The 22,786-nt window shown below is 36.5% G+C and overlaps 3 protein-coding genes across 6 annotated transcripts; 1 reads left to right on the top strand and 2 right to left on the bottom strand.

Moving 5' to 3' along the window:
• Positions 1 to 1,191: 1,191 nt before the first annotated feature.
• On the bottom strand, positions 1,192 to 4,056 carry LOC121767045 (spindle and kinetochore-associated protein 1 homolog). The gene is made up of 9 exons (XM_042163252.1): positions 3,862 to 4,056; positions 3,644 to 3,768; positions 3,352 to 3,464; positions 3,182 to 3,254; positions 2,431 to 2,498; positions 2,183 to 2,288; positions 2,066 to 2,095; positions 1,694 to 1,807; positions 1,192 to 1,494 (listed from the first exon to the last, which is right to left on the bottom strand). Exons 1-9 carry the CDS (start codon positions 3,956 to 3,958, stop codon positions 1,420 to 1,422), a joined length of 801 nt encoding a protein of 266 aa, XP_042019186.1. The 5' UTR covers positions 3,959 to 4,056; the 3' UTR covers positions 1,192 to 1,419.
• A 3,294-nt stretch (positions 4,057 to 7,350) lies between these two features.
• On the bottom strand, positions 7,351 to 11,140 carry LOC121784471 (VIN3-like protein 1). Of its 4 annotated transcripts, XM_042182625.1 has the most exons (6): positions 11,002 to 11,140; positions 10,626 to 10,774; positions 9,639 to 10,252; positions 8,962 to 9,266; positions 7,779 to 8,879; positions 7,351 to 7,696 (listed from the first exon to the last, which is right to left on the bottom strand). In XM_042182625.1, exons 3-6 carry the CDS (start codon positions 10,097 to 10,099, stop codon positions 7,683 to 7,685), a joined length of 1,881 nt encoding a protein of 626 aa, XP_042038559.1. In that variant the 5' UTR covers positions 10,100 to 10,252; positions 10,626 to 10,774; positions 11,002 to 11,140; the 3' UTR covers positions 7,351 to 7,682. The 4 variants fall into 4 exon arrangements, with proteins under 4 accessions (XP_042038559.1, XP_042038540.1, XP_042038545.1 ...); XM_042182606.1 differs by having other exon boundaries at positions 7,351 to 8,879; XM_042182611.1 differs by having other exon boundaries at positions 7,351 to 8,879; positions 9,639 to 10,242.
• Positions 11,141 to 19,448: 8,308 nt separating this feature from the next.
• On the top strand, positions 19,449 to 22,038 carry LOC121784461 (scarecrow-like protein 6). Its single transcript, XM_042182598.1, has one exon. The coding sequence runs from the start codon at positions 19,758 to 19,760 to the stop codon at positions 21,813 to 21,815; it is 2,058 nt and encodes a 685-aa protein (XP_042038532.1). The 5' UTR covers positions 19,449 to 19,757; the 3' UTR covers positions 21,816 to 22,038.
• The last annotated feature ends 748 nt before the right edge of the window (positions 22,039 to 22,786 follow it).

Genomic DNA, 22,786 nt, shown 5'->3' with positions numbered 1-22,786 from the left:
ACCATCTCTGCCTTGTGACACTGACGATGACCTTTTTCTTCACTGCTTCCAGCCCAACAAATATCAGTCGTTGCACACATAAGATCCCTATAACCATTCATGAACCCCAATTAAACCCATGTTTTCTGCCCTAATTGTCACCAGAACTATTGTTTACTGCAATTTAGGATCAAGCTTTGAGTGACATGATGAATTATTTTAATGAGCTAGGCTATGAGATTTTCACTGATGAACAGGCAAATAGAGCTTCTTGGCCGTTAAAACTTTATGACATATGTAATGAACAACCGTGAAACGATATACAATATTGAATCGTGACAAAATCTGCTTCACTTGGATTGAATCCCACACGATAAGAAACTACAAGAAATCCAAAATCTTCACATGCAACATTTGCAATATAGGCCAAACCACCAACAGCTGCACATAAAGATGGGGTGGCCACTAGAATCAACATAGAGATCTTGTTTTGATTCAAGCAAGACCAACCATTAGATGTAAAAAATGAAATTCATGGCCAAGAATCAGCCACAAAAGTAAATACTAGCAAAAAATTGCTACAGTTCTATATATAACCCACCATCTGCATTATCCTAATAATACTCTGAAGCTCTTGAGCTAAGAAAAAATGGCAGGAGGTCTGAAACTGAAACCAGTTGCTGCTGCTATCATCATACTATTTTCCAACTGTGTTTCATTCGGTTGCGCGACATGCCCTCCGACCCCAAAACCAGCTCCGTTGCCGCCCTCCCCCACGCCAGCTAAGTGCCCTAGAGATACCCTTTAGTTTGGTGTCTGTGGGGACTGGCTGGGGCTTCTCCACGAGGTTATCGGGACAGAGCCTAGCAGAGAGTGCTGCGCGGTCTTGGAGGGCATCGCTGATCTCGAAGCAGCATTGTGCCTGTGCACTGCAATCAAGGGGAATGTGTTAGGCCTTCTGAAATTTAAAGTGTCAGTTGCCATAAGTCTGGTGTTGAACTCCTGTGGGAAGAAGGTGCCAGAAGGCTTTTCCTGCTGACATGGATTGTACTCTCCTCTACCTGTTTCTTGATTCTACCTGCTTGTGATTTTCACTTTGATTTTCACTTTAAGTAATATCAATGAAGGAGCTTCTCTCACTCACCCACTCACTCACTCACTCACTCACAACACACACACACACAAAATGACAAAAGTTTGTGAAACTTCAGCTTGACATAGTAATTACTAATTAATATAGGTAACTGCAACTGGAAGCACAACTGTTACAACTGCAAGACGAAAGAACCAAAAAAAATAATTCTTAAGTAGAGAAGGCAGCTATAACTAAAGAATATAATGCCTCTCCTAATCCAACCAAGCAATATTGAGTCAACAATGACAGCTTGCGCAAGAACACAGCCGGGCCTCCTCAACTTTTGTTTGAAGATACATGTTTGGTCAAGGCCTCAACAGGATGATGACGCGATCATGACCAATTCGAGTTTCAGTTATCCGCCCGAGATGCCTAAGCACCTAGCAAGGTCAAAAAGGCAATGGAGAATTAGATCTCCTTCAACCATTTATTCATCACATGATACAAAATTTGGCACGGATGAAAATGTCACAACGTAAGTGCATATCTTCATCTGAATTATAATTAGATGAAAAATTGCTTCAACTCATTTAGGCCCCAAAGTCGCTTGGCAGCCCGTACAGATAAAGGAACACCTACCGTCAACAGTGCTCTTCCTGTGTTATCAAGTTTTAGGGAAGGCCCTTTTATATCTGACTCTAGGAAAAAATGTTTTCCTTTTACTAAATCTGCTGTTGAAATGTCTCTTAGTTTCTGCAAAAGTTGAACAATACACATTAAATTATCTGTAAGCTATATTAAACAAGAACAAAAACAGAACAATCACAAGATATCTGCCGGATTATTATTTCATTAGCTACTGTTAGAAGTTTGAGCAGCATTAACATATTACAAATCGCAGAATCAGCAGTTAGAATTATTCACCTAAAAACATGCTATACAAGTAGATAGATAACTAAAAAAAGTGTTATTGTAACAAGCATATAAACCTGCATGAGACAAAAAACTTACCAGAGCCTTGTCCAAGTTGTTATCTGCCAGCTGCACGGTTTGAAAAAAAATAAAAGAATACGGATTAGTTTAATTATGGGAGTGTGAGATTTAGGCTACATGACAGGAAACACATACCTTTTTCCTCGGTGCTGTGATAAGGTGTGCATTTGCTTCAGCATAGTTTGCCATGTCACCAATTGCAGCATTCATTTTATCCAAAGTGAGCCTTTGCTTCATGTACCTACAAGTTGTTAAACCTTAGACCTACTAGCATGAAATGGGCAAATAAAAGGTTGAATCTGAAAATAGCCTTCAAGTGATTTTAAGTTCATTTGTTCCAGATCACAGCTGAAATACTGACTGCTTAAACAGAGTTCACTTACGGTGGCACTGAATTCAGTTCTTCGGCAGTAATATACCACATTGGAGCAGAAGCTCGACCTTTCTTCTCCTGGAATAGAAAGTGAATATATAAAATGCAAACTTTTCATGTATACTAACTTAGCACTGCATATTTTAGCACTAGATTTCACTACATGCCAGTGAACAAAAATTGTCATGGTAGAATACATAGGTCTGTATAAACTTTCAACAACCACCCAGGCCCCAGCTAAGACATTTGAAATAGGGACTTCTCCATATTCATGGGAGTCTAATTTAATGGAAGTATGATACCCTGGATAAACAAAGAATAGACATCAACAATCAGCCAATTTCCTTCACATTCTGGAAATGAATTGATTGTTTCTCAATCATTTCCCTGAATTCATATCCAACCCAACGAACCCAGAGCTCAATGAATAAACTAAGAACTCAAGAACATGACCACGCCTGTTAAAACACTATAACAATATATGCTCTATAACGAGGTGATTTAGCAAGCCTCGGTTCAGTCCTAATTTTTTATACTTGTTCTTCACCTTTGCCAAACTTGGTTCAACGTAATATAGAGGCCCAAATTCAAATTTCATTGGTTTTACATTATAACAAACCTCAATTCGAAAATCTGCATGCAGGAGGTTACATAATACAATTCTAAAACATCCAGAAATCAGCACAATCAAGGATTTAGAGAAGAAGTGTGAAGCGCACCGACATACAAAAACATGCAAAACAATGAATGAGATGCCTTACTTTAGGCGCAGTAGGCTCCTCAAGCTTTAAAGACTCAAATCTAAGATCTTGCACATGCTCTTCCTTTTGTGCCCTGAAACAAGTAGAAACAAACATACTAAAATAGATTAAAGGTCATAACCTTATTATGAACCTAAAATTATACTAGTATCTGGAGATAATAACATTACCATTTATTATCATCCTGATTGAAGTTAGTAATTCTTTCAGGGATGCATGATGGAACACAAGCAGATATGCTCTCCAATTTCTTTTGTTGCTGCAAAGCTGCCTCTATTAACTTCTGCAACCGCAATGAAATACTATTAATAAAGTTTTAAAAAAAACACCAAAATTCAAATTTGTTGCTCATAACCAATTAATCAAGGATTACAAATTCAAATTAAACTAATGCATCACCCATGGATTATTTTGTTCAGTAGCTCAAATCCAAAAGAGAAATTTAATAAAAAAAATTACTACCTTGGCTTTAGGGATAGCTCGAGTCTCTTCGCGTAAGCGATTCTTGATATTTTGAACCTGGAGCTCCATGCCGTTTAACGCTGCATCTATCGCCGATAAATCGGTGATGCTGCCAGCCGGGTACACTGGAAATAAGGGGAGAAAATTGAGAAAAATGGAATGGTGATTTAAATCTGAGGGAATTGAAGTGAAGTAGTAGGAAAATTAGTATACTCAACTGTTGCGAGCAATAACAAGCTGCTGGAGCTCGGCTACTCGGGAATTGAAGGAGGAAATCATCGCATCGAGAGAAGCTCCTGCTTCTTTTACATCCATCCTTGAAGATTGAGCGAGAGAGAGGGTTTTATTTTATTTTTGATTTAGCGAGAGAGAGGTGAGACTGAGAGAGCGCTCAAAATTTGAAAATGAAACCGCTCAACTTAATACCATCACCATTTATATTTAATTTCGCAAAGTGATGATAGTAAAAAATACTATGAAAATTAAAATTAAATCTATGGGGATTGGCGAGTGGCATGCATTGTGATTTGTATAAACTATGAATTGTGATTTAGCGTAAAAATAGAGAAAAATGATGATATATATTGGTAGTCTGTTCTTTATTCCTATTAGTTTATGTTAGTATTTTATGGAGTATATATTTATTTTAATTAAATATTTAAAAATTATTATTGATTTTATTACTTTTATAAATTATATAAAAAATAAATCTCAAATTTTTAATTTTTCTATAATTTTTTTAATTTATGAAACTAATTACATTAATAACAATTTTTGGTGTATTAAAATCAAAATGAAGAGAGTATAACACAACCTAGTCTCCTACGACAGTACTTCAAATTAAAACTCGTCTTCTTCTTGTTTTGTTTTAGAGAGGAAACGTTCTTTTTTTGTTACTTTAGATCTTCATATAGTTGTTAATATTATATACTCCAACTAACACAAAATAGAATATAATTAGTGAATTACTATGTCTTTATCTTGGATATGTTAAACTAAAAGCCTGCCAGAAACGAAAGATGGACAACAAAAGAAAATTAATTACTGCTATTATTTTTAGAATGATGATCACTAGTTACTATTTACTTCAACTAAATTTATTTAGCTTATAGTTATAAAGTGAATAAATACCTGCGAAGGGAGGCACCAAGCAAAGCAACTAAACAAGTATATATACATAAAATCATCAATTCTCAACATTTATTATTTCTTACATAGCTTACGTATGAAGTAAAACTCATATGTCAATATAAATCAATCAAAGGTTTTTTTAATTTTCCCTTCTGTTGATTAATTAGATTCCTTCTAGTTGAACACGAATATCTTTATATTATCAACATAAATTATTTAACAATCTATAAAATGATAGTAACAATTCCTGGATAGACTAAACTCAAACTCCATATATAGGACGTTTTCAAATATATACTACCAAGTACCATCATGGAAATTTTTAGTATCCTTTCATTGTATATGTCAAAATTTAAATAGGGCAAACTATTTAACTGATATATAGAGCATATATGATATCAAGATACGTATGATCAAGATACATGCCCTAACTTTAACATAACTCTAGCTAGCTAGGGCACTCAACGCGCCGATCCACATTAACCTTTCCAAACATAAACGATGCAAAGACAAGATCTCAGTTGTGGACGGGAGGATGAGTTTTGGGCGGTAAATAGTCCATGTTGAACCCCGGCACTGCTTCCCCTTTCTTCGGGTGAAGCACCCTCCACTGATCACGATCATCCGATTCATTCTCGACCTCCGGATCATCACTAGAGGCATCATTACGCATTGGAGGTGTAGAAACCCTATCATCCGGATTCAACTTCTCATCACTTTCCTGTGATCATTAATTTCCATCAATACCAAAGATCAATTCACCAGATTCATGAAAATAAAATCAACCAATTTAACTAACCTTGTTGTTTGAGTAGTGGTGATCAGCAACGACTCCGAGAGCTCGAGCACCGGATGCATGGAAAGAAAACCCTAGAAGAAGTAGGAGTAGCAAAGAAAACACAATTGACATTTGAAGTAGTAGTACTTGTACCTAGCTAGCTAGGTTAGATTTCAGCAAGAAAAAGGGGGCACAAAATGCATTCATATGTACTAGTTAATGTCTCCTTCAAAATCTTCATGAACTAAGATTAACATCCCTTTTTCAACATCATGAACTATGATCAAAAATAGGAGAAAGAAAAAGTAAATGTAATACTAGGATTATTGGGATAGTGATGAGATATATTTGAAGAGAAATATAGAGAGAGAGTGGGAGCTGGAACAAGAGAAACACTAAAGCAAGAGCCTGTCTGATTTGTTCGAACCGAGGAAGCCTTATTTGCTTGTCTTTGTGTGGAAGGGCATGTGCATCACTCACCACTCTTTTCTTTTTAGCCTTGAAAATCTGCTAGTTTTGTTGTAAGATTTGGGCAAAAAGTGGCAACCCTTTCCCAATTAAGACGCCCCCCAATGCCCCTTGGTGAATGGGATCAATTTATTACTACTATAATTTGTAGCAAGTCAAAGTTTTTATACATACACACCAACTTAATTAAGAGAGAGAAGCCATGAAGTGGAAGAAGAGACAGTTAAGCCCAAACATTGTAGCTATTGCAAGGGACATAGCTATAGGTGAGTGCCTTAAACTGCTAATAACGGTCTAGCATGCCACGTGTCACGCTTCACTTGCCAGCTGGCTAGAAGCAAACTGACGTCGTAGTATAAGAGGCTGCGTTGTGGATGCTCTCAGGCCTTGCGCTGCTATGCAACCCTATTTCTCCTCAACATGTGTAGCAACCACATCATCACCTACTCCATTTCAAAACCTCCAAGCATGTGTAGATGTGGTCCTCCTACCTTTTCATTTTTCAATATATACATAGAGATGTGAAAAAAATTAACCAAATTCTAAAGGATAACTAAAGATCAAATTTGAACGAGTATATATAAATATTTAATGAACTGTGTAATACCATAATAACAAAACACAAACTGAACTAGGTGTAATTCATTAAAAACAAGTTACTAATTTGATGCGATTTTATTTTACATTGGAATAGTGAAATGTGAATTTGAGATATCTGGTTTTGGATTTCTTCAGCCGTCACAAGTTATAAATTTGATGCAATTTCACACCCATATACCACCGAGTGTCAGTCATACGAAACTACATTCCATACACTACTTTTTCAGTTTTCTTATATTGATCAAACTGACCAGCAATTTTGATTACCAATATTGTTGGATGGTATGTTAATGGAAGGGAACGACGGCACGACAGTGGGGAGTACCGATGTGGCTATGGGATTTGTGACTTCATCCCACATTGTAATCCTAAACCCCTGCATGTCTCCTCTCTCTCTCTCTCACACACACACACACACACACAGACAAACACATTATTAGTTGACATATATATAGTAGTAATAGTTGATAAATGGTGGTGGTTGGTGGGGTTAAATATGTGCAAAATCTATGTCGATGGTATGAATAAGACACAACTAAAATCACAACACAAACATAATGTTGGAATTTAGATATATGTAGATGTTATTACATCTAAGAGGTCATCAACCTATATCCTACCATTTGCAGTAACTAAAGTTATATTATAGTTGATCAAGCATGGCCTTATTCATATAGGTAACAACACAACAGGCATTTAGAGAGATGCAAATAACAGAAAAGAAAGTGCATATTATAAATAGCCTTTCAATTATATAAAATAATGAAAAGATAAGTGGAGTAATACAGCAGCAGTCTGCATCTACATTTAAATTTAGATAGAATGTAGATACAAATAAGCATAGGAGTCTACCAACAAAAATCATGCCTAGAATTAATGGAATCTACATTCACTAGTCAATAAGCAATCAGGAGGTGGCTTATCTACTGAAAAAAATCATCCCACAATGCGTGAGATTCTTCCTCAAACAATACGCAGTCAGTAAATGAATCAGGGATGATGTTCTTATCTGTGCTAGCTTAATAGACGACCATTAGTACCAACAAATCGCTCCCACTTGACTCAGCATAAAATGCCTGTACACAAAAGCCAATGTCGTGGTCAAGTTTAATCAATCACAAGTCTATATAGCCAACAAAGTTTAATGCCGAAACTCACTGCAGGAGCCATTTTGTGGCCTTTTGCTGGATATATCTGAGAATGAGTCGATCAACTGTCCTGCCAAACTACTCGGATCATCAATTAAAGTCTGTATAAAGGTGTTCAACACTCTGCGCTCCTGCTCTGAGGATCTTAGACTGAACCACGTCAGCAGCTTCAATCTAAAATCCTTCTTAATATGCCCCTCGCATTCCAGCCAACGGATGATCTTTACACAGTATTCAAAGTTCTCATCCAAGCATAGGTCGTTCTGAACTTGGAATGGGGATCCATTTGTCAGAGTGCTATCAGAATCCCGTGTCTCCCTATTGCCGTTTTGTAGCATATTATAGCAACCAACCAACTTGGAATCAGCAGCTACTTCTCCACATTTTCTATGTATGCCGTGAGAGATAGCATCATCTGCCTCAACTGATTGCCCTAAAGTGCACCCGTTTTCTTCTTCCCTAGATGATTCAACAGGAGGTGTGAACTCCTCGTTCAGATCAGGCACAGAAGCAACATTCAAGTCAAGTTGACGTGCAACAGATGCCGGCTTGTCTTGCTGAGTTTCTTGCTTAACTATGCCATGATCATTACCACATTTATTGACATGTAAACCATAAAATGACTCCAAATAGCCTTGATGCTGCAGCCAAGCGAGCTTCAAGATTCTTCCAAGATCTCGGACCTTGAATCCTGAGTCTAGTTCTATTTCATCAGTCCTGTGATTTTGTTTGGAACTAGAGCTTCCTGCATGTGATGCATCCACTTCAGGTCTTTCAGCACTAGAATACTGGTTCTTGTGAATAAGTTCTACACTCTTTGTAAAGCACTTTGTTTCTGAGTGCCCAAAGTCACCAGCTTCGGTATAAGATATGATCCGGAACGAGTACTCCGTGCAAGGCTGCAAATTGGATATCCAGATCCTCCTCTGATCTCTTGGAAAGACAAAAACAGGCTCTTTAGAGTAAACCTCTTCCCTTTTCTTGCAATACCAGAGTTTGTAGCCCTTGATATCCTTGATTGTAGCAGTTGATAATTCGATCAACAAAAGTACTACTGAAGAACACGTCACCTCCTCAAATAGGAATTTGCAAGCTGCAGGAAGTGAACCCTCTGCCAAAGGGGGAAAGTAAAAGAATGTAAGCACCTGGCAACAGGATATCATAAAGGAACTACCAAGAGATTAAAGTAATACCCAAGATGGCTGCAGTAGATTTCGAGGCCATCAGTTTGTCAGCTTTTTCAACAGCAAGAGAGCAGAGCCTCTGCACCTCAGTAGCTACAGAGAGTCTACCAACAATACCCCGTGCCATTTTTGCTGAAACTCCATCGACTGGACCAACCTCTGTTTCTAATGTGGATTTTGCATCTCTAACAATGTCGTGGAGCTCAGTGAATCTAGAAGTCCCATCCAGGAGCCTAAAACTCAAAAATATCCGATAGCATAGGATGTCAACACGACGAGCATCCTTAGCTATACTCAACTGCTTTTTCCAGCATCTGCCAAAATTAATACACAGTTAGAAAGCATTAGAGGTTCCCCAAAATTAATACACAGTTAGAAAGCATTAGAGGTTCCCCAAAAACTACAAATCTATGCTCACTCTTTTTGGTAAACATGTTCAACCCTTCAAATATAAAATTAGCAGGCAATCATCACATGAACAAGAACATCAAAGAACTAAAAACGCAAATTCCGGGTGGAACATCAAGAGCTTTCACTTACCCAATAAGTTTATATGTACTCATTTCTGGCTGCATACAAGACCACTCATTGAAGTAAGACAGTAGAGTTGGAAAACAGAAAACAAATGGTGCCTGTAGAGGTCGGGCAATGAAAAATAATGGTAGAACTAGAAGCAAACAACTTACCCAAGTACCCCTGCAACTTTGCCACATGAAGCACAACAATAGCTTCCATCCAACTGCATCAATGGTCCCAGGTCAACAACCCCGACCTTACCATGTTGGAGAGCACATTCAATGTGGCATGACAACCCACATGAGTCTCCTAAACCAGAATCAGATACACACTCCAACCAAAGACTTGGATCCTTGTTGTCATCAAATAAATGGCAAATGCAACAAGAGCACCTCCGGCAAAATGTGTCATCTATTGAAAGTGTAGCTCGACATGCAGAATTTTTGCAGGTCCACGAGTTAGATGATTTGAAATCAAGGCAGTGGTCAGGACTCGGTGGAATTCGAACAGGGTTTTCCCCCTTCCTTGGTCTTTTTGATTGCTGAATATGATCCTTGGGACTAGAAGATACTCTCTTGAAATCATATGGCTTTGATGCTTTTCTACAAGCTTTCATCAGAGGTTCGGCCATGCTGCACTCTCTGAATCTGATAGCTGCTTAATGTAACAAGCAATTCAGATAAGATGACCAGCAGACCAGATTTCAGGAATCCTCAAGTCTTTCTTCGAATCTTGAAGCATGTCCAAGGTGTCAATTTTCAGCAACTTGCTTCACTGCATGAAGCTATTGAATTCCATCAGAATAGTCAACTTAGAATGTGACTGAATAAACGACACTGACAGAACTGTAAGATCCATAAGTCATACTAAAAGTGAGAAGAAAACAAGAGGTCAACAAACCAGAATAGATAGGGCAAAAAACTTTTCCCAAGCAATTATATCTGCATGCATGACTTCATCACTTATTTCACACTATTTAGCAAGATAATGTTAATCATTCTGATGAAATCTAATACAGACTATGGTCGGTTTGAATTAGGAGAAAATTTAGATTAAGAGTTAAAACAAATGCAACAAAACATCCAAAAAATTGACCCCAGAAGTGTTTTCCCTCTCCATCCAAAAACTCTACCAAATAATCTTTCAGCTATACTTACCAGCTGCCTCACGTGTTCTCAAGAGATAAGGCTCACAAACAGAAATTCAAATTTCGAGCACTCTAAAAATTTATTCTTGGAAATAAACCCACAGCATTTTCCGGTTGAATTCATGCCCAAACTCTGTCTGATCGCATGCTCCAAATCATCTATTCAATTCAATAAAAACTTGAATAAAAAACAACAGCTAAAGCAACGGAAATCAGATCAAACCAGCTCAAAATCTGTCTAGAGAGAGGGGGATCGAAAAGAGAAATGCAGCTTAAATTCAAGCTCAAGCGGCAAAAACATACGGATGAAGGCATAAATATGCTTAATTCAGCAATATTAAAAGTAAGAACCCTAAGAAATTCAATGAATTAGAGAGAAATTTGACCTCGAGCAAGAATCAGCTCATAATTGGGCGAGGGGATCTCGCCTAAAAAGACCGTGACGCCAAAATCCCTCAAATTACTGGTCAGAAACGACGGCCCTGTTCGATCGAGGACGCGCAAAAAGGCTCAATTTTTAGGAGGAATTTTCCAGCATGTGTAAATATTTATGGTCATTGCGTGAAAGATAAAGATGGGCCACAGTGACGCAACTTTTTATCGGGTCGGGTTAACATTTGAGTCCAATATAAAATCACTCGTTTCCTAATTTTTTTCTGTCCAGCCCACAAATATAGGATTATATTTTAATCAATTTATTACTCCTGTCAAAATAGTCAAAATATGATAGATGAAGCTCGTTTTAACTTTTGAACCAATTCTAAAATTTGGTAAATTTTAAAATTTATATATTGACTCCAAAATTTTTAAAATAAATAAATTTAAAAATAAGTGAAAGATCACTGATGTTATCAACTTATAATATTTAAAATTTATATATTGTATGACCCATTGCCCATTGTTAAAAAAATATATCTATAAAAGAATAAGCCTCATTATATACTAGTAAAGGACAAACATAAAAAAATTATTTACGATTTTAATGTATAATGTGATTATGATAAAGAGAGATGATATATAAATAAAGAGAAATGATATCTTACATACTTTATGTGAGCTCCTTATGCGAGCACCACTCTCGTTTAACGCATTAATTTTAACGTTGTTCGTTTCAATTTATATATTTAGTTTGATTCTAATGCATTAAAAAATGTTATTGGAAATTTTTAATTTCATGTTGTATGAAATTTTAATTTTAACGCACCAAATCGAGCTTTGATTTGTATGAATTTTGTGAAATTAAAATTTTCAATAACATTTTTAATGCATTAGAATCAAACTAAATATATAAATCAAAACGAACAATGTTAAAAATGAGTTAAACGAGTGTGATGCTCACATAAGGAGCTCACATAAGGTATGTACCCATTTCTTTATAAATAAGTATATGTAGGATAATTTGGTGGAGTAAACAATATCAATATCAAAATTAAATAATCTATAAAATGTAAACGATAGATTAGTTTGTATAGGCCCTACTTTCACAACTAAATAATTTTGATAATAGATGACACGAGTTCAAACTCTGAAAACTCGTAGAAAATGATATAGTAAAGGACAGAATAGTTTAAATATTCGAAGTCTAATATGGAGATGGAGAGATAGTAGTGCACCATGTTATTGAAATTAAAGGGAGATAAATATCAGTATGCAAATTTAATTAAATGATACGATTATTGATGATGATGAACGAATAAACTATTGTTTTATTTTTGTATATTTTCACTCAATGTAAATTTTCCAAAAATAGCTACACTAAGCGCATGAAAGATCGTAAAATTACAATTATATTGTTGGACATTTTAGACCAACTTCAATACTTTAATTCATGGACAAATTAGTTCAGCAAACAATGAAGAAATGGAATCGCCCATTGAATATATAAGTACTCCGTCCATTTCTTCATAGTTGAGGCAAAACTATTTAATACGGAGTTTAAGAAATGAATATTTAGTGTGTTAAATAAATAGATAAAAAGGTAAAGGAGAGTAAAGTATGAATATGAAAAAAATGTTATTATTATATATGTAAATGACGGAACTATAAAAGAATTTTTCTAAAATAAAAAAAATAACTAAATTATGAAAGAACAAAGAGTAATATAATATTGGCATAATACATTAATTGGTTATAGACATGGAAAAAAGTTGTTTTATTAAAAAACAGAGACGATGCATTGGTCATTAGATAGGGAAAAAAATGAAGTATACCTCAATCGCATCGGCGCCTTCCTAATTTACACCTGGATTCTTTGTTGATTGTATTTAATTAGAAAATTTCAAAACCTACAGAATTTATTAAATGTCGAAAAATCTAGGTGAAAGTGAAACTGTAATTTCATTGACATATTTTGTTTGTCACATCCCGTGATCTTAAATGAATGGCGGTCACCCAGTTTGCATATTTGTTTTATTTTTTCATTACATAGCTGTCCACTAATTCAACTTAATTCGATAGTTTAATTACTAATATATATTGACCTACGAAATTTATATATAGTCCACGAACATGTGCATGCATGTATGATTAATTTAAATGTATATAACAGTACTTCTCATTTTTATAATCCAAAGGGTAAAGTGGTGGTGGTCTTGCAATAAGACACCATTTTAGCTGGATTTTTTTTGGTGTCCCCTAATCACAGGGGCGCTTCTTAGAAAAATAAAGTTTATAATCATTTAAAAAATATTTGTATAACCAAAAAATATCTACCATCATAGGAAAGATGATTTTGATCCAGGGTTTGTTTCCACCAAGTTGGAGGAATAACTTCCTTTGATTAATATGTCACGTATTCAGTGATAACAGTATTGGTAATTCTTCACATGTCCAATTTCAATACTCCCTCAATCCCTGAAAACATTTGGTTCTGAATTTTAATACATAATTGGTAAGGTAAAAGAGAGATATAATTTTTTTTAAAAGTATTGTTATTAGAGAATGAGTCATTCCTTATTAGAGATAAGTAGTTTCCAAAATTAGAAAGTTCACTTTTCAGGAACGAAAGGAGTGTATTATAATTCGCTATACTGATTCTTGGTAGGATAAAAGTATGGCATTTCTCTACATTAAAATTTTTAGTACGATATACAATATGATCTCTTTGGTAAGATATACTGGAATTCTTACCCCAAAATATGGGTTTGCTTGATATGTTGGTTCCTTGAGAATAGAGTAAAGAACATAAAATCACCATTTTTAGCCATTAGAGAATAGGGTGTGTGTGTGTGTATGTCTGTGATAGAGAAAGAGAAAGAGAGGAGAGAGATAATTAATATATATCCATAAAGAAAGACAAGAGATTGTGAAACAAGGGGGCAAGTAAAGAGGGAGTTGAGTTGGATGCACTTTCCACTTCATTGAAGGAAGAAGTTTGTAAGGCAATCACATGGGATAGGAGGGATGTAATAAACTAAGGTTAATTGCAGCCAAATCCAAATCATGGTTGTGCTAATTATTCATAATTAATGTTATGAAACCTAAGCTTGTCCTCTCTTCATTCACACATTTTCAACCTTGTTTGGACAATTTAACAAACCTTTTTAATTCTTTATACTCCCTGCTTCTGCCCCTTTTCATTTCTTTCATTATTATTTTCATCTCTTCATATTTTATTATTTGGGAAAAGTTATCATTCTATAAACACCAGCTATGCCTATGACCCAGTTTCAATTTCTCTGACTTTTAAAGTGCAGCTAATAAAAAATTAACTTGCTAAAATTTCTTGATATAGGAATTATAATTGATTTTTTTAGAAGAATGAGTTAGATCAAATTTACAAATTATACTTTGAGATTTATATTATAATTATCACCATTTATATATTCCACCGCACTAAGTTTTCGATGTATGAATTACATGAAACACATGTTCTCGCTAAAACGATGTTATCATCGACGAGTCATCGGCTATCTTCTTCAACCAACAAATTCTGATCTCACGAGTTCCGTTTTTCTACGTCTTCTTCCACACAAAATATGTTAAATAATGGTATACTACTAGTAAAATTTATCGTCTGCATACAAAAAAGTAGTACTACTCCCTATAGTACTATCAAACATTGTTTTGGAAAACTCGTCTCCCGTCATTGTTGCTCTCAATAATTTTTCTCTCTTTTTATCTTTTTATTAGAAAAGAGTACGATTTAAAAGCCTTGACATATCAAACAATCCCTTTGTCCAACTTAGAGTCCCAATTTTTATGGTAGCGTGTCCTACATCAAGAGTCTAGTTAAAATATTAATTTAGTTTCACATATATTTTATTATAAAATTAATGTAATCCATCCATACGACATAAATTTTAATATAAAATTGGTAAAGTAAGAATTAGGTAAAAAGAAAGTGTGTTAGTGAAAAATGAGTCTCATATTTTTAGAGAGAATATATTTCTTAAAATAGAAAGTTTCTATTTTTATGGAACAAATTAAAAATGAGGTTTCTATTTTAAGGGATAGGGTGAGTATGAGACTCACATTCTATTTTTTTTCACCATTAATTTCCTTTTACATTTTAAAAAATTGTGAATGAAGGAGATACAAACGTATCAAATATGTCTTAAAATAGTGGTAGTTAAGATAAAGATGGAAGATAAAAAAACTCATCACCAATTAATAATGCTTTTATATTATTTTTGGGTCAATTGAAATATGAACTTTTGTAAAAAAAAACTTCAAACTAAAGAGATGGAAGAAAACGTGTAACAATGGTTACAAAATATATATACTTAGAAAAAGAGAATGGAGAGAAAACTAGCGAAAACAGCTAAAAATAAGTAAAAGTGGCCGAATCTGAATATAGGCGCTCACAAAGTCCTCAAATCTATCACAAAACAATTCTCTGTATATGCATATAAATATACACCTATAAATCTAGTTTTCTCATATATGCATGCACCATATAAATCTAGCTATATAAATGCAATTTTGTTAATATCAATATAACAAATTATCAAGGCTAGATATAATCAAAGAGTGGTAGTATATATCTTCAATTAATAATTAAGTTTATGATATAAATTGGGCATTAAAATAAAAAAAAAATGGAATCAAACTAAACTTTCGGTCTATAGTAAGAGATATCAAGAACTTTAATTTAAATAAAGTTGTCTGTTTTTAATAAATATGACTGTAATTGCATAAAATCAAGTAAGTTTTTTCAAAAATAAAATAAAAAATTTTAATACAACAAAATGCTTTTTTAATTAGCGAAAACTATTATGCATCCGATATTAAAGAATCTTATTTTCATAAAATAAAATCTTATTTGATTTTCAAAAAGAATATTTTCATCTAACCAATGTCTCATCCGACCGTGGTATAGCCGTATGCGAAGCTTTTCAATTTTGCACTCGTTTAAAAAAATTTTGTTAAAGTGAAGAGAATATAAAGTAAAAGAACGAATAATACAGTGAAGACTTTTCTCTACATTATTCTCTTACTTACTTTACATTCTCTACTTTAACTACATATTTTATAGGAGTATCATTTTTATAAAACGCGTGCAAAAAAGAAGCGATTTGCTCAATTATACAAACCATATGCATCTAAAGCATAAAGAATAATCGTCGTTTACTCAAACAATTTATTTAAGGGTGAATTCTCGGAAAAAAAACTTGATTTTGGTTAAATCAGATAATTCGTCTTTAAAATGTAAAAATCGAACGTAAAAATTGTAAATTTTAAATATTATTCTCAATTTTCTACGAGATCTTATTTGGAAAATTGTACTCCCTCTTGTTCATTAGTGTAACATCATATTCTTTTTTGGGATGTTCAATTAATATTGGATCATTTCCTTTTTAGACAAAATACATTACATTTATCTCTCTTATTTTATTATTAGTATTTTCAATTTCACTCCACTTTAACTTTTTAAATATTTATACTACTCTTAATCATCATGCTCAAAAGAAATACTCCCATTAATACTAATGGATATGAAAAGACTATTTAGTTTGGAATCCGGAATCATTCTAGAGTATGTATGCACTAACGAATTTTATAGTTTTTTTCTATATACTTAGCAAATAATTAAACCATATTGTCAATTTAGCACGTATTCCTTAAATCAATGGCGTATTACAAATAGAATATTAATGTCATGAGAAAAAGTGAAAAAAATACTATTACAATTCATTATTTTTATAAATGATTATTCAAGTGATGGGATGAACGAAAATATAGCTAAATTTCAAGGCTTTTTTCAGCAATTTATTCTTTATTTAAACTGTGGAGTATTATTTTTATACACCGTGAACTGACATTTACATCCTTGACAAAGCATGAAATCACAAGCAACCATAGCTGAAATGACGAAAAAGCCCCCAAAGACCACCAGCCACAACCTTTACCATTTGTTTTCCTTGTCAATTCCTGCTTTTACTCGCACACAAAAAAAGAGGAAAAATATCCCACTTTTATTTTTGACAATATACGGAGTAACTTTTTTCTTACTTATTTACCCCCATCCTTTTAACCGCTACTAGTACTATTTAATAATCCACGACCAAACAAGCCCTTAACCGAGATCATCGTCATGCGAGATCTCAACCGTCAATTTGGTCCTCGATATATTCAAAATTGAGCTCAGGGAAAAAACAATGGCCTTTTTCATTCATTATCTCGTGTCGTGAGACGCAGTTTCGACAGCAGAAGTTGCTTTGACGAAAAGACCGGAATGCCCCAGAGTGGCAACCGAGAGAGGGGCAATTCCGGGATAAAACAACACCTAGCTACTGGATCTAGTGAGAGAAGTCGGTGAAGGTGGCTTTGAATACGACGATTTTGAATCCTTGATGAAATGTAAGATGGTCAGTCGTGTTGGACGAGAACATGTCAATGTGGGTTGGGGTGACCGAGGAGGAGTATTTCCGGAATTAATACTATAGTAGGACTAGGAGAGCACTAAGACCACGTCCAGGACGTTGTCTCTATACCGTCCCTTAAATATTCCCTTAACTACTATTTGATCATTATTTGAGGGCTCACTGTTCTTTTTTCTCAATCCCTTAACTAAGGGACGGAACCTGCAACGCTCCGTCCCTTAATTACTATTCATTCAATTTCATTTTTTATTTTTTTTACAACCCAATTAAATTTAAACAACCACAATTCATTAAAATTAAAACAACATTACAACTTAACTTAAAAAAAAAAGAAAAAAAGACATAATTAAAATTCTAAAAAAATAAAAATGACATAATTTAATCTTCTCCGTCAAAGTTTTCCCCAAAGAAAAAAAAGACATAATTAAAAAAAAAGAAAATAAAAAATTAACGGTAACATTACCGTTTGAAAAATAATTTTTTTTATTAAAATTCGAATTAAAAAAAATGATTTTTTTTAAAAAATGAATTATTGCGTCATCCGTGACGACGCCCACTCGCGGGCCAGCGAGTGGGCGTCACGCATGCATCGGGGGCGCGCCACGTTGCCCGGGCGCGTGACGGGCCGGCGTGTCCCTTGTCTCGCGGATACGGGCTACGGGACGGGCTGGGGACGGGACGAACGTTGCAACGCGTCCCGCGGCGGAACCGTCCCTCCGGGACAGAACGCGAGCCGTGCGCGGGACGTGTAGTGGATGCTCTAAATCCCTCCTCCACGCTCTAAGCAAGCTCTTTAACACCACTCCTTCTAATCATATTCTACTCCTACTAATTTTTGGTACATTATTTACTAAACTAATACTACTACTACTAGTATTAATTTAATTATGCTTTGCATCTCAGTTATATTAGACTTTTATCACAATTTTAATCTGCCATAATCATAAATCGTAAAATTATGATTGATTTAAGATAATTATTTGGTGTGGTTTTGACGATTTTTAGTTGCATATTGGGTGATTAGTGATGGCGTTTCGAATTAGTGATTCTAATTTGAAAGAATTATAAGGGCACCCACAGTGGGCGCGGACGATAGGTCGTTCGATGCCTCGGGCACGCCATCGTCTGCCACTGTGGATGCGCTGACGATGGACGATGTGTCGTCCTCGCCCGACAGATAATCCGCGGAGGAAGCGCGGACGATATGGCATCGTCCGCCCACTGTGGGCGACGCGGACGATGTAACTCGTTTTTGTTTTGTTTTTTTTTTCCTGAATTTTGTCTATTTATTAAACATCGTTTCTCATTCTATTTTTCATACGAACATTTTTCACATCTCTAATATTTCTCCATCTCTCACAAACCAAAATGAACCACGACGACGACCGGAGTTCCTCGGAGGGCCCGTAACCGTCGTCGCTGAGTTTGCATAATTTTTTTTAATTCGTATTGTAATGTATTAATTTTATAAATGAAATAAAGGTTTTTCCCAATTTTTGTATTTATTTAAATATTCAAATAAAAGAAAATGCTTAGGGCGCCCCTTAGGGCGGCTTATAGGGCGCCACACTGTAGGTGAAACTGTAGGAGGATAAAATGCTGACGTGGCGGTGCATAGGGCGGGCCTTAGGGCGCCCCACTGCTGATGCCCTAAGTATTGTATAGCATATGCAAATAGTATGAGTATGAGAGATAAGACCATCTCCAACCATTTACATTAAACTCAAATCCATTTTTGATTATACGTAACACCAAAAAGTAGTTTAACTCCAAATTCAAAATTTACACCATTTTTGCGTTTTGTCTCACAAAATTTTTATAGTAACACCATATTTGATGTTATTTAAAAAAAATATCAAAAATGGATTTGAGTTTGATGTATGATTGGAGAAGATTTCTATATCAAAACTTATTTTTGGAGTATGATTGGGGAGGGTCAAGTATAGAGTGATATTATAAAGAAGTAGTTTAAGACAGAGTGATTAAACTGTAGCATGGCGCAAGTGGAGAATGGTGATGGTTTAGGCGCGTGGGAGAGAAACCCTAGGAAGAAAGATAACTAGACAAGCCATGGCAGAAAACAGAAGGCAGACAGAGTACTGCTCCTTCATCGACTAGACGAGAGAACGAAAATTCATCCACACCCTCCATTTCTCCAACAATACAAACCCACCATTTTTCTCCCTCTCCGCCTCCGAGTATATACATACATACATACATGCATGTATATATTCACGAATTCTCTGCATTTTTGGAAGCGTAATCTAGATTGTAGACTTTGATTATTGCCTGTGGGATTTGGGGATTCGGTTATCTAAATGAAGGGGATGCCCTTACCCTTTGAATTTGAGGGGAAGGGGGTGTTCGACTTGGATTTTGTAGTCAAGAACAGAGATTTCATAACTGATTTCGTCAAAAAAGGTAGTTTCCTGAGCGAGCCTACATCTGTGCTGGATTCTGGGAGAATTCGGAGCAAGCCTACTTCCTCTTCAACTCTGTCTTCATCTCTCGGCGGAGGTGGTGGTGCTGCTGCTTCTACCGACACGGCCGGCGTGGCGGCTGTTTCGGACACTAAATGGCACCAAGACTCCACCACTGCCACCAGCTCCAATGCAACTGACTCCGACCTCCTCCCCGTTCTGCCGTCTCTAGAGATCCGAGGCAACCCCATGGAGGACTGGGAGGGCGTGCTGTCGGAGTCTCCCACCCAGGAACAGGCCTTCCTCCGCTATGTCATGGCTGATGTGGACGATCCTGCAATGGGGAATCTCAGTAAGTTCGTCCAATTTGGCGGTGGCGCCGCCGCAGATTTCTATTTCACCGGCGGCGGCTTTGGTGTGGTGGATCAAGGGTTCGGCGGGGACCAATTTGGGGGAACCAGCTTCATGCCCTCGCTCCCAATTTTCCCAAATACCAACAGATCCAGCGCTGAGAAGATTGGTTTGGCTCCCAATCCTATCTCTTCAAACCCTAATATCAAATTTCCCCCAAATTTGATGCATTCATCTTCGGTTTCAAACAATCTCGGTGCAACAACGCTCCATCATCCGACTGCAGAAATGAAACCTCCCATTTTCAATCAGCACCAGGCCAACTTCTTCCCGCTACCGTTCACTCAACAGCAAGAGCATAGCCTCTTCGGGCGTCCTCAGGCCAAGCGCCACAACCCCGGATGTCCCGCTGACGAGCCCGGCGCCCAGATCTCGAGAGGGCCGTTTACGGACACCGGGCAGTTTCCTCATTACCTGCAGCAGCAGAAGCCCAAAATGGAGGAATTAGGGCTCCAGCAGCAGCAGGCCGTAGTCGACCAGCTGTTCAAGGCTGCAGAGCTGGTCCAAACTGGAAATCCAGCACTCGCGCAAGGGATATTGGCGCGGCTCAATCACCAGCTCTCCCCCATTGGTAAGCCTTTCAATAGGGCTGCCTTTTATTGCAAGGAGGCTTTGCAAATGCTCCTCCAAACTAATGTCAACAACTCTTCTTCCACGCCTTTTAGCCTCGTTTGCAAGATTGGTGCTTACAAATCTTTCTCTGAGATCTCCCCTCTTGTCCAATTTGCCAACTTTACCTGCAATCAAGCCATTCTTGAAGCTCTCCAAGGCTTTGATAGGATTCATATTGTTGATTTCGACATTGGCTATGGCGGCCAGTGGGCTTCTCTTATGCAGGAGCTTGCACTTCGTGGCGGGGGCGCCCCCTCCTTCAAAATTACTGCCCTTGCTTCTACTTCCACCCATGATCAGCTCGAGCTCAGCCTCACACGAGAGAATCTCATCCAGTTTGCTAGCGAGATTAACATTGCATTCGAGTTTGAGGCTATTAGTATTGATTCCTTGAATTCTGCTTCTTGGTCTTCGCCTTTCCACGTGCAAGAGAACGAGGCGGTTGCAGTGAATCTCCCTGTTGGCTCTCTTGCCATTCACCAGTTCTCTGTGCCATTGATCATGCGCTTTGTCAACCAGCTCGCACCGAGGATTGTGGTATCTGTTGACAGAGGGTGTGATAGGACTGATCTTCCGTTTGCCCACCACATTGTCCATGCTCTCCAGTCTTACTCAAACCTGCTTGAGTCTCTTGATGCTGCAAATGTGAATATGGACGCCCTGCAGAAGATTGAGAGGTTCTTGCTCCAACCGGCCATTGAGAAGATTGTGATGAGCCGTCTTCGCTCACCTGAGAAGACGCAGCATTGGAGGTCTCTCTTTTTGTCTTCCGGGTTCTCCCCAACAACCTTTAGCAACTTCACGGAATCACAAGCTGAGTGTGTGATTAAGAGGACTCCAGTTCGAGGTTTTCAGGTTGAGAAGAGGCAGTCTTCTCTCGTTCTATGCTGGCAAAGGAAGGAACTGATCTCAGCTACGGCTTGGAGATGCTGAAGCATGTGGAATTCTTCTAGAAGGTGCTATGATATTTCACAAACTCAACTACTACTTTAAAATTTAATGAATATTCATCATGCCTGAGTTTCTTCTCCTAATTATCTCGCTGACTCGGGCAGATTGTTTCCAACTTTCGGATGAACTAGCCGCATGTTAGTACTGGATGGTCTAATATATTTAATATTATTCAATGTCGTATGTTAATGGTGGATCTTACTTACTGTTCTCTTGGTGCTGCCTTGCTTTTCTGCTCCAAGTCGGATTAATTGTGTTTGTAACCGTACATTGGCACTGTTGCAAAAACCAGGAATGGGAAGGGGGAACATAATGAAAACTACAAAAGAATTTAACCCTTTTAACTCATTCTTTGTTGAGGGATTGTTATGGTGAGCATCGATATTGGTTAGTTTAAAGAGCATGATCATAATCATATTCATAATCATCACTTGGTATAATTCCTTCTTGTCCTAAAGAATTCAGGTTGGATTTATCTATGCTTTTGATCATGGAGAATCGAAGATATTCATATACCTAGATTCTAAATTTTGTTACACTTAATTGGTGTAATTCCTCTTTGTTGTGCGTCAAGATATGGTTGTGACTTGTGAATCAATCTTGCTTTGCATCTTAACTACTGGAAAATGAGAATTGTTTACTCGTTTATATTTTAGAAGCAGCTTTATGCTACATGATTTATGAGGTGATTTAGATGGATAAGCTGCATTTTGGTGATATGAATCTGATCAATGTTACTCTCTTACATGTAAAACTACCTAGAAACCAGACAACTATTGTTGTCCTAGTTGTGAAAAATAATGAATGTTGTTTATTAAGCATTTAAGTTACTGCTGTTTGGTCTGTGTGCATTCTTACTTAATGCAATATTTGAATCAATGGAATGAATCTCTATGATTGGGATGTCCCTTTCAATTACAATGAGTGCATTATTTGAATCAATGGAATTAGGG

The sequence above is a fragment of the Salvia splendens genome, chromosome 2, assembly GCF_004379255.2.
Source record: "Salvia splendens isolate huo1 chromosome 2, SspV2, whole genome shotgun sequence".
Classification (NCBI taxonomy): Eukaryota; Viridiplantae; Streptophyta; class Magnoliopsida; order Lamiales; family Lamiaceae; genus Salvia; species Salvia splendens.
Note: the sequence above shows the minus strand (reverse complement) of the source record. Positions and strands in the feature narration are given on the sequence as shown.